At 34.3% G+C, this 13,570-nt stretch overlaps 2 protein-coding genes across 3 annotated transcripts; both read left to right on the forward strand.

Annotated features, from left to right (window-relative positions):
* Positions 1-638: 638 nt before the first annotated feature.
* On the forward strand, positions 639-1,163 carry LOC122296890 (uncharacterized mitochondrial protein AtMg00810-like). The gene has a single exon (XM_043106686.1). It carries the CDS (start codon positions 639-641, stop codon positions 1,161-1,163), a length of 525 nt encoding a protein of 174 aa, XP_042962620.1.
* A 2,083-nt stretch (positions 1,164-3,246) lies between these two features.
* LOC122297790 (protein DETOXIFICATION 16-like) lies at positions 3,247-7,512 on the forward strand. Of its 2 annotated transcripts, none has more exons than XM_043107984.1 (8): positions 3,247-3,714; positions 4,637-5,181; positions 5,363-5,449; positions 5,536-5,592; positions 5,911-5,999; positions 6,602-6,720; positions 6,820-6,906; positions 7,180-7,512. In XM_043107984.1, the coding sequence occupies exons 1-8, from the start codon at positions 3,430-3,432 to the stop codon at positions 7,237-7,239; spliced, it is 1,329 nt and encodes a 442-aa protein (XP_042963918.1). In that variant the 5' UTR covers positions 3,247-3,429; the 3' UTR covers positions 7,240-7,512. The 2 variants fall into 2 exon arrangements, with proteins under 2 accessions (XP_042963918.1, XP_042963917.1); XM_043107983.1 differs by having other exon boundaries at positions 3,252-3,714; positions 5,911-6,149.
* Positions 7,513-13,570: the final 6,058 nt, after the last annotated feature.

Here is a 13,570-nt window from a genome sequence, read left to right on the forward strand (position 1 = left end):
ACTTTAAAATTATCAAGAATTTCTAAACCCAAATTCTTTCATGAGGCTGTGTGTCATCCTTATTGGAGAAAGGCTATGGCATGCGAGATAGCAGTCTTAGAAGCCTATTAGACTTGGGAACTCACTACACTACCTGCTGGTAAAATTCCTATTGGTTGTCGATGGGTTTACAAGGTTAAACTTAGGTTTGACGGGTCCATTGAGAGGTACAAGGCCAGATTAGTGGCCAAGGGTTATACCCAATAAGAGGGATTCGATTATTAAGAGATCTTTTCACCTATTGCCAAAATGGTAACTATTAGGACAATTTGGGTTGTTGCTTCAGTTTATAATTGGTACCCCATCCAATTAGATGTTAACAATGTATTTTTGCATGCTGAGTTTCATGAGGATGTGTATATGAGCTTGCCATCGGGCTTTGCTAAACAGAGGGAGCCTTAGCAAGTGTGTAAGCTACTCAAGTCTCTCTATGACTTAAAGCAAGCCTCAAGTCAATGGTTTAGCAAATTCTCAAGGACCCTTATCACTCATGGCTTCACTCAATCCACTGCAAATTACTTTTCTTCACCAAATTTAGTGGATCATCATTTATAGCTTTGATTGTGTATGTAGATGATATATTAATAGCCTTTAATGGCATGAGTGCAGTTGAGGAACTCAAACTGTTTTTGGATAGCAAGTTCAAGTTGAAAGATTTGGGTCCTCTAAAATATTTCTTGGGTATTGAGATAGCTAGAATAGTAAATGGCATTACTCTTAGTCAGACGAAATATGCTTTAAAAATCCTAGAAGATAGTGGGATGTTAGGGAGTAAATTGCAGAAATTCCCTATGAAGCAAAATTTAAAGTTGAGCAGAACAGAAGGCAACTTGCTAGATGATCCTACAACATATAGAATGTTGTTAGGCAGACTGATATACCTTACTATTACAAAGCCAGATATCTCATATGTGGTCCAAGTGCTTTCTCAATTTATGGATAAACCTAGACATACACACCTTGCAGCATCAAATAGAGTGCTGCAATACATTAAGGGAACTCCAGGAAAAGGTCTATTTCTATCTTCTAGGTCAAAGCAGCATCTAAAAGGCTTTGCAGATGCGGATTGGACTAGGTGTATAGATACCAAAAGAAGTGTTACTGGCTTTTGCATATTTTTTTGAGATTCATTGATTTCATGGAGATCTAATAAGTAGTCCATTGTTTCTAGAAGTTCTGCAGAGGCCGAATATAGATTGATGGCATCAACAGTTTGTGAATTAATGTGGCTAGTTCAACTGCTCAAGGATTTGCATGTTTCTCATCCACATTCTGGAAATAATGTTTTTTCTCACAACTATTTTTCTATTTCTGTCAAAGTGCTTTAAATATATAGTTACCAAATAATAAATAACTTTTTAATTGTAGAACTCATTAATTAAATTATAAGTTATAAATCCTAAAATTATAAGTTATATTTCCCACTGCAATCTCAAACATGCACATATCTGATTTAGTTGCAGTAAAAATTTTCACAAGAGTTTATAAATGATATAAGTCATGTTTCTAATAACACAGGTGCATCCTAAGTTGGGGTGCACACAGTAATTAATTAGGAACTAGTTACACTCATTATCGACTATTTATTTAGTAGCTAGTTTTGAATTATGTACGAGACAATACCCTTATCCTATCACATAATTTTGTATCATTAAAATTATTTATATAATTAATCATTGATTTTAATAATATGATATATATAATAAGTTGAAAGTAGTATCATCTATCATTTTAATAACATGATAACCGTTATTCTATTCATTCAAATTAAATTATCTTTTACTATTTTCAATGATATTTTTTCCCAAATCTAACATTAATATCTAAAATTCTATGATTACACTCATTTCAAATTCCATCTAATAGTCACACCTTTCATTTTATCTAATCTTTTTTCTAAAAAAGATTGTGGAACTACAAAAATTTACCACTTTTAACGTCTGCTTAAATTTCCTTTTATGAGCCAATTAACAGCCAATTTGCATATGATCTGGCTCTGCAAATGAAAAACGTGAGTCCGAAACCTCTCACTCTTTTTAATAATATATATTCCTTTTATGAAGTAACATAACAACGACCTTACAAGAGTCATGGTCTTTGTTATAAAAATTTTCTATCTCTACTTTTGTAAAATATCAGGGAAATTTTTTCTACTTTTGTCGTGCATAGTTTAAGAACAGCACTAGTATTAGCTTAGTCAAATAATGTCAGTAAAACACAGTAAAATTGACCTGCAGCGGATTAGGCAAGATTGAGTTATCCTAACTTCGAGCTGCAGTAATTCAGGTTCAACATATTTGATATCGATTGTAGCAGTGTTCATAATTTTTTAAAAAATGCTGTTGAGATAAAAAGATTATATAAAAATAAACCTACAAACTGAAGTGACTTGATACTGTATGTTAGATATATTATAAAATTACTTTTATTGTAAAGTAGATCTAACAGATTCAGCCCATGAAATCGCGTATATCAGTTTATAGATTTACTTTGTGTAATCTTTTTATGTATGTAACAGTTCATGTCTAATTTGTTATTGGTATTTGATCAAGCCGAATGGCACAAGTTTCCATTTTTCTCTATTTTATGTGTATTTATATAAATTATGGTAATTAAATTATAATATATGATCATTAATTAAAAAACAAAATATAGCTAGCTAATAACTCTACAAAATATGATGGAAAAGATAGAAAAAAAAAAATGGTACTTCATTATCAGAGAGTTTAAATAAATAATCGAACGTAAGATTTGATTCTAAATGGGATAATCGAAATGCAAAAATTAAATTATGATATTAAAAATAAAAATCTGTCTAATGATAATGCTATATATATATAAGCTGTAAAGCGAGAGCCACTGATCCACACGTAAACATCAAAACCTAAGTGAAGAATCCTTTTGAATGCCAACAAAATCTTATATATTTTAAAAGAAAGAAGAAAAATACTGAAAGAACTCTTTCATTGCCCAACTTAAAAGCGGTTGGTCCTCTCTGTCTTGCCTTGTCGCTATGTATGTTTGAATACGGAGGAAAACGGTACCATGGCCATGTAAATTTTGGTTTTTCTGAGCTTGTCGTTTTGTCAATTAGTCTGAGAGTATTTCCATGGAAAAAAACAACCTCGTGTAAATCAACAAAAATAAATACAAAGATGACAATGAGTTTGGACTGTTTGGTTGACCATCCAGTTTACTGTTATTCCCTACAACCATCAGTGGAACGTCTTGGGCGCATTTGATCAGTAATAAAGAAGAAACACCCTGGTCACTTTAGTCCTCAAAGAAAATTTTGCAGCCGCAATATTATAGAAGCCACCAAGTGTTGCCCTCTCGGTGTCTCTCATCTGCATGTGACACGGTGTCAGTGAGCGGACAAGGGAGAAGAAAATGGCGATAGAGGCGGAGGAAAAGGCTTCTCTCATATCACCGATGATGGAAAACTCTGAAGAAAATAGCGTCAGTGCTGATGCGGATGGAAGGAATAAAAGGAAAGTGATTCTTGAGGAAGTAAGAAAGCAGCTATGGCTGGCAGGGCCTCTGATATCTGTGAGTCTGTTGCAGTATAGTTTGCAGGTGATATCTGTGATGTTTGTGGGTCATCTTGGTGAGTTGGCTCTCTCCGGTGCTTCCATGGCTACTTCTTTCGCCTCTGTCACCGGTTTCAGTTTGTTGGTCAGTTTGGTTCTCACTTTATTCTCTCTTTTGGATATACATGATATTTTTACTTTGTCACAACTCTCGATTGGTTGATGCGTTGAGCTGTTGCTTGAACAGGGTTGAAACAGGGTTGAAATATATATTTTTTTTATAAAGATTTCTTAAATCTTAATTGCTTGAAATTTGAAAAAGAGAGAGATATGAAGTGGGTTTTATTTCATATTTAATATTTAAGTATTTAAATTTTTTAAAAATATTTACGACAACAATAAATATTATAGAGTTCACTTTTGGTTTTTTTTTTCTCACTGAAAATTCTTAAATTTGAAGAAGAAATTGAATAATTTTTTTATTTTCTTTTTGAGAAAAATTTGTAATTTGGATGGAAAAAAAAAAAAAAAAAATTCTTCTTTTCCTATGTTTCTGAGTGTATTGGAGTTTTTGAGTTTGAATTACGCTATTTTTTGTATTTAATCTTTTTTTCTTTTTGTTTTTTTGACTTAGTAATCGAATGCTGGTTTTTTAAGCAGAATCGTTTAAATCTTTCCATCTTGTGTGATTTTCTTTCTTTCTTTCTTTTTTCTTTTCTTTTTTTTTTACTGCTTGATCCTGACCATCCCGTAAAATCACATGGGTACAGTATGTCAGTATGATAACTCATTTTCTGTTCTTGGTGGAAGTGAAGGATAAGTCATTTAAAACGGGGTTGTGATAGGTTCTACCATCCATTTACCATTTATAATATATTTAAAATTAGCTATTTTTTATCATTTTCTTTTAAATATTTTTTTAATATCTTTAATCATTAAAAAAATTTTAAAATGTAAAAAATATTTAAAAATATTTTTTAAAAATATTTAAGTATATTAAAAAGTGAAAAAAAAAATGTTCGATAGAACTCTTTGTATGTTACTAATGTGATTATCTACTTGAACAGATGGGAATGGCAAGTGCATTGGATACCTTTTGCGGCCAGGCATATGGAGCAAAGCAATATCATATAATGGGAATACACATGCAGAGAGCCATGTTTGTCCTTTTTCTTGTAAGCATACCCCTTGCAGTCATATGGGGAAACACAAGATATATTCTTATTGCCTTGGGCCAGGAAGATGATATAGCGACCGAAGCAGGACGATATGCCTGTTTCATGATCCCGAGTCTGTTTGCCTATGGTTTACTGCAGTGCCTAGTTAAATTCTTACAAACCCAAAACATTGTCTTTCCAATGATGCTAAGCTCTGGAATCACAACTTTACTGCACGTTCTTATATGTTGGATCCTAGTATTTAAAACTGGACTTGGAGATAGAGGAGCTGCCTTGGCAAATTCCATATCCTATTGGATCAATGTATTACTATTGGTACTTTATGTCAAGTTATCCTCTTCATGTGCAAAAACCTGGTCGGGTTTCTCAAAGGAGGCCTTGCACAATATATGCACTTTTCTGAAACTAGCCATTCCTTCAGCTGTTATGGTCTGGTAATTTCTATATCTTAATGCTCTATATGCTTGAAAGCAAGACAAAAGAAGAACTTCATTTTCTTCCATCTTTATTCTTTTCTGAGCCATGTAGGAATATGTAGGGAAAATACATATTTTCAGCGATACATGCAGAATGTAATGCATTTTTGCTGTAATCTTTTACCATGATTTTGAACAGCCTGGAAATGTGGTCATTTGAAATGATGGTTCTTCTATCCGGTCTTCTTCCTGATCCAAAGTTAGAGACTTCAGTGCTTTCTATCTGGTTAGTTATTAACTTTGCCGATCTTTTTCCATGAAATTATTAGATAATTATGAGTTCCCATTTACTCACTCAGCATATTTTGCCAGTCTGAACACTGCAGCAACAGTTTGGATGATCCCCTTTGGACTCAGTTGTGCTATAAGGTAAGTTATGTTGAATTGATATAAAAATATACTTCTGATAAAAAGTTCATAAAATATTATGGCAGTTTAAACATTTTGGAGTATAGCCATTTTCTTGGATGATGTCTCAAGAACTTTGACAGTGGATACTAAGGGAATTTGACTCTGTCTGTGCTAGATTTTTATTTTTTGTGAGTTTAGACATTTCCTTTGAGCTTCGTAAATCTTTAGTTTGATTTTGCTCAAAACGCAATATGATACGGCATGAAGGTTTGGAACATGTCCCACACTATCTTATTCTGTGTCTTATCTTTTAATGGCTCATATTTTCCTTTACAGTACACGAGTCTCAAATGAATTAGGAGCCGGGCATCCAGAAGCTGCACGTTTGGCGGTACGCGTTGTCTTTGTGATGGCATTAACTGAGGGTATATTGGTTGGATCAGTTCTGATATTAATACGCAACATTTGGGGCTATGCTTATAGCAGTGAAATAGAAGTGGTCAAATATGTAGCAATCATGATGCCAATTCTTGCAATATCCAACTTTTTAGATGGCCTCCAGTGTGTTCTTTCAGGTTTTTCTGCTTTTCGTACCTTAATATACTCTGCATCAATATCATGACCGGATTAAAAGAAAATAATGGTATGAATTGTCCATGGGAAACTAGGAAAAGAATCACCTTGTTAGGGTCTAGATTTGTGATTAAACTGTTTGGCAATGAATGAGGAAGATTGGCTGCAAACAGCAATGGTTACAATGATTATTGAGTATTTCTTCAACCTGGAAACCCCCTCTCCCTGCCCCTTGGCCCTCGTCCCATCAATGTTTCAGAGGAAAGGTTTTCATGGGGAAAAAAGAAGGAAATGTATGAACTGTGACAAAGAAAAATCCTCTGTCACACTCTAAAAGATGTTTCTCTCAAATATGTCTTCCCAAAACTTTAAGGGACCATGAAATAAAAAGATCATTTGAAAAAGGATTTGGAATCAAGCGGCTAAAATGTTGTCTCTATTTTTGTGCATTTAGGCACTGCTAGAGGATGTGGTTGGCAGAAGATTGGTGCATATGTCAATCTCGGTTCATACTATTTAATTGGAATTCCATGTGCTGTTGTATTTGCTTTTGTCCTCCACATTGGAGGGAAGGTAAAAGGTTTCACTCTTTTCCTTCATAACTTTAAGCCCTTTGTCACTTCTTCACTGAAATTGCAAGTAATCTTAATCTGTGAGAAATTTTGCTCACAGGGGCTCTGGCTGGGGATCATATGTGCACTAGTTGTCCAAGTGTTATCACTTCTCACTGTTACCTTACGTACTAACTGGGAGCAACAAGTACAATCTCCTCTCCCTCTGCTCTTTTTTATTTGAGAAATATTTTAGCCAGCCACGAAGAAATTACATAAAAATAATTTCACAAACTAATGTGACTTGATGTGATTCGTCATATTATAAAGTTACTTTTATTGTAAAGTAGATCTAACGAATCACAACAAGTCATATTAATTTGTGAGATTCCTTCTGTACAATCCCTTTGTGACTATAGTACTCATCTTTTAATTTATTCTCACCCATTTCAATATTATCACTAAATCTCTCCTCTTTTAGGCAAAGAAGGCTACAGAGAGGGTCCATGATTCAATAATTCCTGTAGAGATAGTCTCTTGAAGATGAATGGCAGCTTCAACAGATGAACTCCATTACTACTTGGCAGGAGAAGAATATACATCTGAAAATTTTGGAATCTTAAAAAGAACTTGATCTGCTTGTGTGAGTTATAAGATGTTTAGTAATCGTTGGAAGCTGTTTAGATCTAAAGATAATGAATGAATAACGATCGAGTAGTGGAAATAAGCTCACAAATAGCATTATTTAGGCATAAGAGGTTGTGAATGGACATGTTATTCAATCAAAAATTTTATGTGTAGTCATTTTTATGTACTCTTTTGCGTACTCTATTAATATAATTGGATGCGTCATTTTTTTTAATATAAAATTAATGTTTTGGCCAATCATATCAGTGAAATATATAATGAGTATATAAAAATGACTATATATACCAGAACTCTCATTCAATAAACTTGGCTAAGTTGGTTGCCACCATAGACAATTGAACTCTACTTTTATTCTCCTTAATAGCAATTAGAGTCTTCATTTGTGTCAAAGTTACAATTGGAACTCCTCCAATCGATTCCCAATGTGAGCACCATATGCAATACTTCTGCAATCGATATATATATATTTTTTAGAGTTATGTTACACACAGTCATTTTTACATATTCTTTGTGCATTGTACTGACATGATTAGTCAAAATAGTTATTTTATATTAAGAAAAGTTATGGAGCCAATTATATTAATAAAATGTGCAAAGAGTACATTAAAATGACTATATATAGAGTTTTTATCCTTCTTTTTTTTTTTTTTTTTTTTTTTAAATGAGAATGAGAGTCCACTTATTTAATGATGGACTTGACTTAATTTAAGGTATCATTTTGGCACAGTTGGTGTGTTAGGGCTAGGAGTGATAAGATCTTAAGGATTAATTTTGGAGGATTGTGATGAAACAATCTCATTGTCAAATGTTCAATGACAATTTGGAGTTCAATGACGATTTCAATCTAATTGTCGTGAATTTGCAAGTATCATATAATTATTTTGAAAAAAAGTAGAATTTATTATTAACAAATTAATTTTTTTATGAGTCTCATATTTTTTATTTTTTTAAAAATAATTATGTGACGCTTGCACAATCATAATTGCAACTATCATTTTTTATAAATTTTATAAAAATAAATTTATCAACTAATGTAAATTGATATAAAATATTAAATTTATTTTATAATAAAAATAATTTATAATATGATATTTCTAATCAAACGAAATATTTCCCGTAAACAATCACCTCGGACGTAATTTGCACACCTTATCCCATGAGCATTAACTTTTTTTTTTTTTTTTTAAATGAAAATGCACGTGGTCATTTTTTAGCCTTGTTTTAAAACAGACTAACATGCTTCTGGCCAAGCCCATATATTTCACCCATGTCGTTGGCCCAAGCAAAATTGGCATATTGGGCTCAAATCAGCGTTTTGAAAAATTTTATTCAATATTCTATACAACATATTTGTTTAAAGAGCATTGCTATTTATAAGTTCCATACATCATATATTACATATTTTTTATTTTTTTAAATTTTTTTAAATTTTTTTAATTTTTTTTAAATTAATTTAATTTTTTTATTTATTATTCATATACTAAATATATGATAAAATAAAAAATAAAGAATTTTTAAAAAATAGATGGTGTGTGGTGTATAGATTTATGTTTAAAATTTTTATTATTTAAAAGGAGAAAAAAAAAATCACATCAATAGGTACATGCTGAATAGAAATAACTCTTTTATAACCTCACCTCCAATCTTTGGATCAGTTTCTCTGAACATATTGGACTTTTAGCTGACACTACGTAACATCAGTTCAAAAGAAATGGTGTACATGCAAATATTTTTTACTCTTTTTATAATTTTGTTTTAAATGGTGGGCAAGTACGTAAAGTTTGAAATTTAAATAATAATAAAAAAATTAGTATTTTTAATGAAATTTTACTGTTACAATGATTGGTTGTAAAAAAATTGTTAGAGTAGCATTTCCTCAAATTTTTCATCTCAAACTCAAAATTATCATATCGTCATTACAACTTTTTCAAATTTACATATAAAATATAATAAATAATTTAACTTTTTCAAATATCAAAATAATAATAATATTAAAACTTAAAATTTTCATCTTACTATCAAACCATACCTAAGTCTAACAATCTCTAGCTAAAGTCCTGTGGGTCTGTGGCCTGGCATAATCCTTTGTCTTCAAAATAGAAGTCTAGAGTTCGAAACCCCCCTCCCTCAAATGTATCGGGAAAAAAAAAAAATTCTAACAACCTCTAGTTTTTAAAAATTGCCAATTTAGAAGTTATTTGGATAGTGAAAGGAAATGATATGGTTTTAAATAAAAGTTAAAAGTTGAATAAAATATTATTATAATATTATTATTATTTTGAAATTTAAAAAAACTAAATTGAGATTTAACAAAATTAAATTATTTATTATATTTTGTATAAAAATTTAAAAGAAATTATAATAATAAAATTAGATAAAATGCAATGACAGTATTTTTCAATCCAAAAGTCTCTTAGCAACTCCAAACAACAATTTAATTTGTTTGAAAGTTTAATCAGCAGCATGACCATCTTTTCCTTGGGTATTATTCACTGCTCTCCTTAAAGTATGAAAGACGACAAGTGCCAGAAGTCAATAATGATACATTGGAGCTAGAGGCTTTACAGCTTGAAAATGAGGTTTATAAACGAAGAGATGGAGCTTCTAGAGAGGATGCCGTAGTGAGTTAGGTGAACATAACGAAAGGAAAGTCACAAAACACGGGCAAGCCACTTTGCGGTGTGGAAGAGGCAAAGAAAATGCGCCACATTCTGTGAAGTCTCGTGAACAAGTATGAGGAGATGGCAAGAAGAATAAGAGCATCTTCTTCAGTGGACTAGTTGCTAATCAGCATGAACCTACTATATAGCGTAGAATCATGGCAGTTCCCCTCTTGCAAAGTTCAAGGTTCCAACAATGGAGATGTATGATGGCACGAAAGATCCAGTTGAGCATTTGGAGACTTTCAAGACTCACATGACACTTCACGGGTTTTCTAGTGAAATTGCATGCTTAGCCTTCCCATTAACAATGAAAGGTGTGATACCCCGTTTTTATGTGTATTTTCACTGAAGGAGTATTTTAATTTAATTAAAATATTAGTTCTTTTATTTTAAATTATTGTTTTGAGTTTATATTACTGTGTAATTTATTATAGTTTGTTTTTGGATTTAAAATTATGTTGTTAGTTTTTACTAGTTATTTATTATGTTTTAGCTTGATGTGGTGTTTAAATTATTTTATTCGTTTCATAGTTTTTAAAGTTGTTTTCGTCGGATCAGTTTCTGGACTCTAGAAGTGAGGATTGGACCTCATTTCTTTTCCCCATCATTTCTTTTTCTCTTTTTCTTTTTCTCTTTTCTTTTTCTTTCTTTTTCTTTTTTCTTTTTCTCCTCCGGTTCTCCCCTCCCCCACCTGCGCGTCTCTCTTTTTTTCCCCCCATTTTCGCAGTTTTCTTCCACCGCCCAGTGCTGCCATTCGCCGGCGCCATGTACTACACCACCCACCCAGAAATCTTCCCCTCCGGCAGGCGCACCTCCCCACCAAATTTCACCTCCATCCGAGCCACCGTTAGCCGCCACGAGCTCCTCCAAGCCGCACGGTTTTCCTCTCATTTGGCCGCCATCGTTCCACCTCCGGCCACCACCTCTTCACCATATCATCACCGACCTCTTACCCTCTTAAACCACATATTTCCAGCTCCGATCCGTTGTCGGAACAGCCCCCACGAGCTCAGCTTCATTTTTGCTATCTTTCGCTTCCACCGCCATTTTCTCCGCCACCCATGGCCAACTCTCACTTCCACTAGCTTCATAAACACTTCTAGGTCATTCCCTATCAATCTCAAGCCTTAGTTCGTCCCTATTCAAAAGTGGATATTTTACAACCCACGGCCACAGTGTATTTTACACTGTTACGTTGCTTTTTCTTCACCGTTTGCAGCCTTTTGATCCTTCAAAAATTATTATATAGCGCTGTAATTATTTTTCAAACTCTATTTTAGATTTAAGTATATTATTGCTTTTACAATAAATTCATTGACTGGTTGGTTATTCCGGACTGAGTCTAAGAAGTCGGGGGTCGGATGGATTTAAGGACGGAGTTGTTTGATTATTGTTGATGTTGAGTTTGTTGGATAAATTATGTCTTGAGGTGTGCATTGCATGGTGCATTCATGTGCATGTATTAAATTGAGAAAAAACTAGTTTTATCTATGTAAATGGATTTTTTGGGTGCGTGTGTATCACAACCCCAACCCGAGATGGGGCATTATTTTGGTGTAGCTCCTCTGGTCACTTGGGAGCGTAATATACTGAGTGATGTCCTCTGGGTTGTCGCTGGGCCACAACGGGAGCGGGCGGGATGGTAATGCTCTCATACCGACTCCGTGGTCCCTCTGCTGGCGGGGGTTAGAGGAGGCTTGGCTACGTATGCGCGGGGTACGAAACTGGGCATCGCTCGTTACGTAGTCACACGCATGGTCATTACCCGTGGTGTGACGAAGGGAGTCAGGGTGTGCAGATGACCCCTAGGAGAGGTCATGGTGCATTTGGATAAATTGGATATTGATTTGAAATTGGATTTGGGCCAAATGTGACTTTTAGCGTGAGTTGGAAATGAATTATTTTTGGAGCCAAATGGGACTTTTGGCGTGCGTGCAAAAATGTGTAATTGTGAGACATATGCATTTGGCATTCTTCATGCATATTGTTGAGTTTAATATATTTTTATCTTGTGGCGTTTGGATTATTACTTACCTACGGCACCATTTTGGTACTGTAGATTTTGAGGAGGAGGAGGAGGAGGTTGACCCTGAGGAGGCGACTCCGCCAGAGTTTTGATTTGGAGTTGTTTATGTCAAAACTTATCTCTTCTAGTTTTTATGTCTTGTAGTTTGGTTTTGAAACTATATTCGAGACTTATAATATTTTATTATGTACGGTTTAAACAAGTTTGTATTCGAACAAAAATTCTGGTACTTAGTTATAAGACTTGTATTATCCGCTGCGTGATTTTATTGTACACTTGTTACATGTACACACACTTGGCACTTGGTGATGGGATGTGTGACCCGTGTTGTCATCATCCCGACGCTTCGATTTCTACGTGTCCGTACGTGGGAGTTGGGGGCGTCACAGGTGGTATCAGAGCGGTTTAGCTCTGGGTAAAAAACCGCATGTCCCATAGATGTAGTACCAGAAAGTTTTTTTAAGTTGTAATTTAAAATTTATTTTATTTAAAGTTTGCTATTTGATTTGTTTTATTTAATTTGAATTTATTTGAGTTAGCTTGTTTGTAATTTATTTATTTACTTATGTTATTGTATGCTATTTTATTTTATTGTTATTTGGTTTTGGTTTTGGTTTTGGTTTTATGTTGTTTGTTTTATCTGATATTTAAATGGGGTCAAAGGTTGTGTTATATCAGGAAGATGGTAAGACCAAGAAGGCCTACTGAAGAGCCTTGGGATGATTTACCGAGAGACGATGCCATAGCTCAAGCGTTAAGACAAATGACTGAATTTATGCAGCAAAATTTTAGACCACAACAGGGAGAGCCTAGTAGAGCGGTGCAAGTTGGATACACCTTTGAGCGTTTTCTAGCGCATAGAACCCACTCTTTCACGGGAGAAGAAGATTCACTTAGGGCTGGAAAATGGATTAGAGATTTAGAAAAGACATTTGAAGTCTATGGTTGCACCGAGGTGCAACAAGTGCTTTATGCCAGTTATTTATTACAAGGTACTGCTTTTGAATGGTGGGAGACAAAAAGAGAAATGTTAGAGTCAGAATTGGGGTCCTTTGCCGCTGTGTCCTGGCAGCCCTTCAAGAAAGAATTTAATGATCGTTTCTTTCTGCCTTCTGTGAGAAGGCAAAAAGCAAGAGAATTTACAAGCTTGGTCTAAGGAAGTATGACCGTAGAACAGTACGCCCGGAGATTTATAGAGCTTGGGCGATTTGCTACTCATCTCATCGCTACGGAGGAGATGCAGGCCGAGTGTTTCCAGGACGATCTGTGACCTGATATATGCATAATGGTAGTCTGCCACCGGATTACCACTTTTCAGGATTTAGTTGATTTGGCCACTCTTGCAGAATGAGAGATTAATTTGAGTATGGGCTCCCCTCCAGAACAAAAGAGGCGGAGTTTTGCTGGTGAAGGAAGTAGTTCTGGTTCGCCTCAGAAGTTTGTTCAGCGGACCGGGACTGGACCACAAGCAGCCTCAGGAATACGTATGGGAGGACGGGTGCCAGTTTATGGAAGATGTAATAGAGCCCATGAGG

This window comes from Carya illinoinensis, chromosome 15, assembly GCF_018687715.1.
Source record: "Carya illinoinensis cultivar Pawnee chromosome 15, C.illinoinensisPawnee_v1, whole genome shotgun sequence".
Classification (NCBI taxonomy): Eukaryota; Viridiplantae; Streptophyta; class Magnoliopsida; order Fagales; family Juglandaceae; genus Carya; species Carya illinoinensis.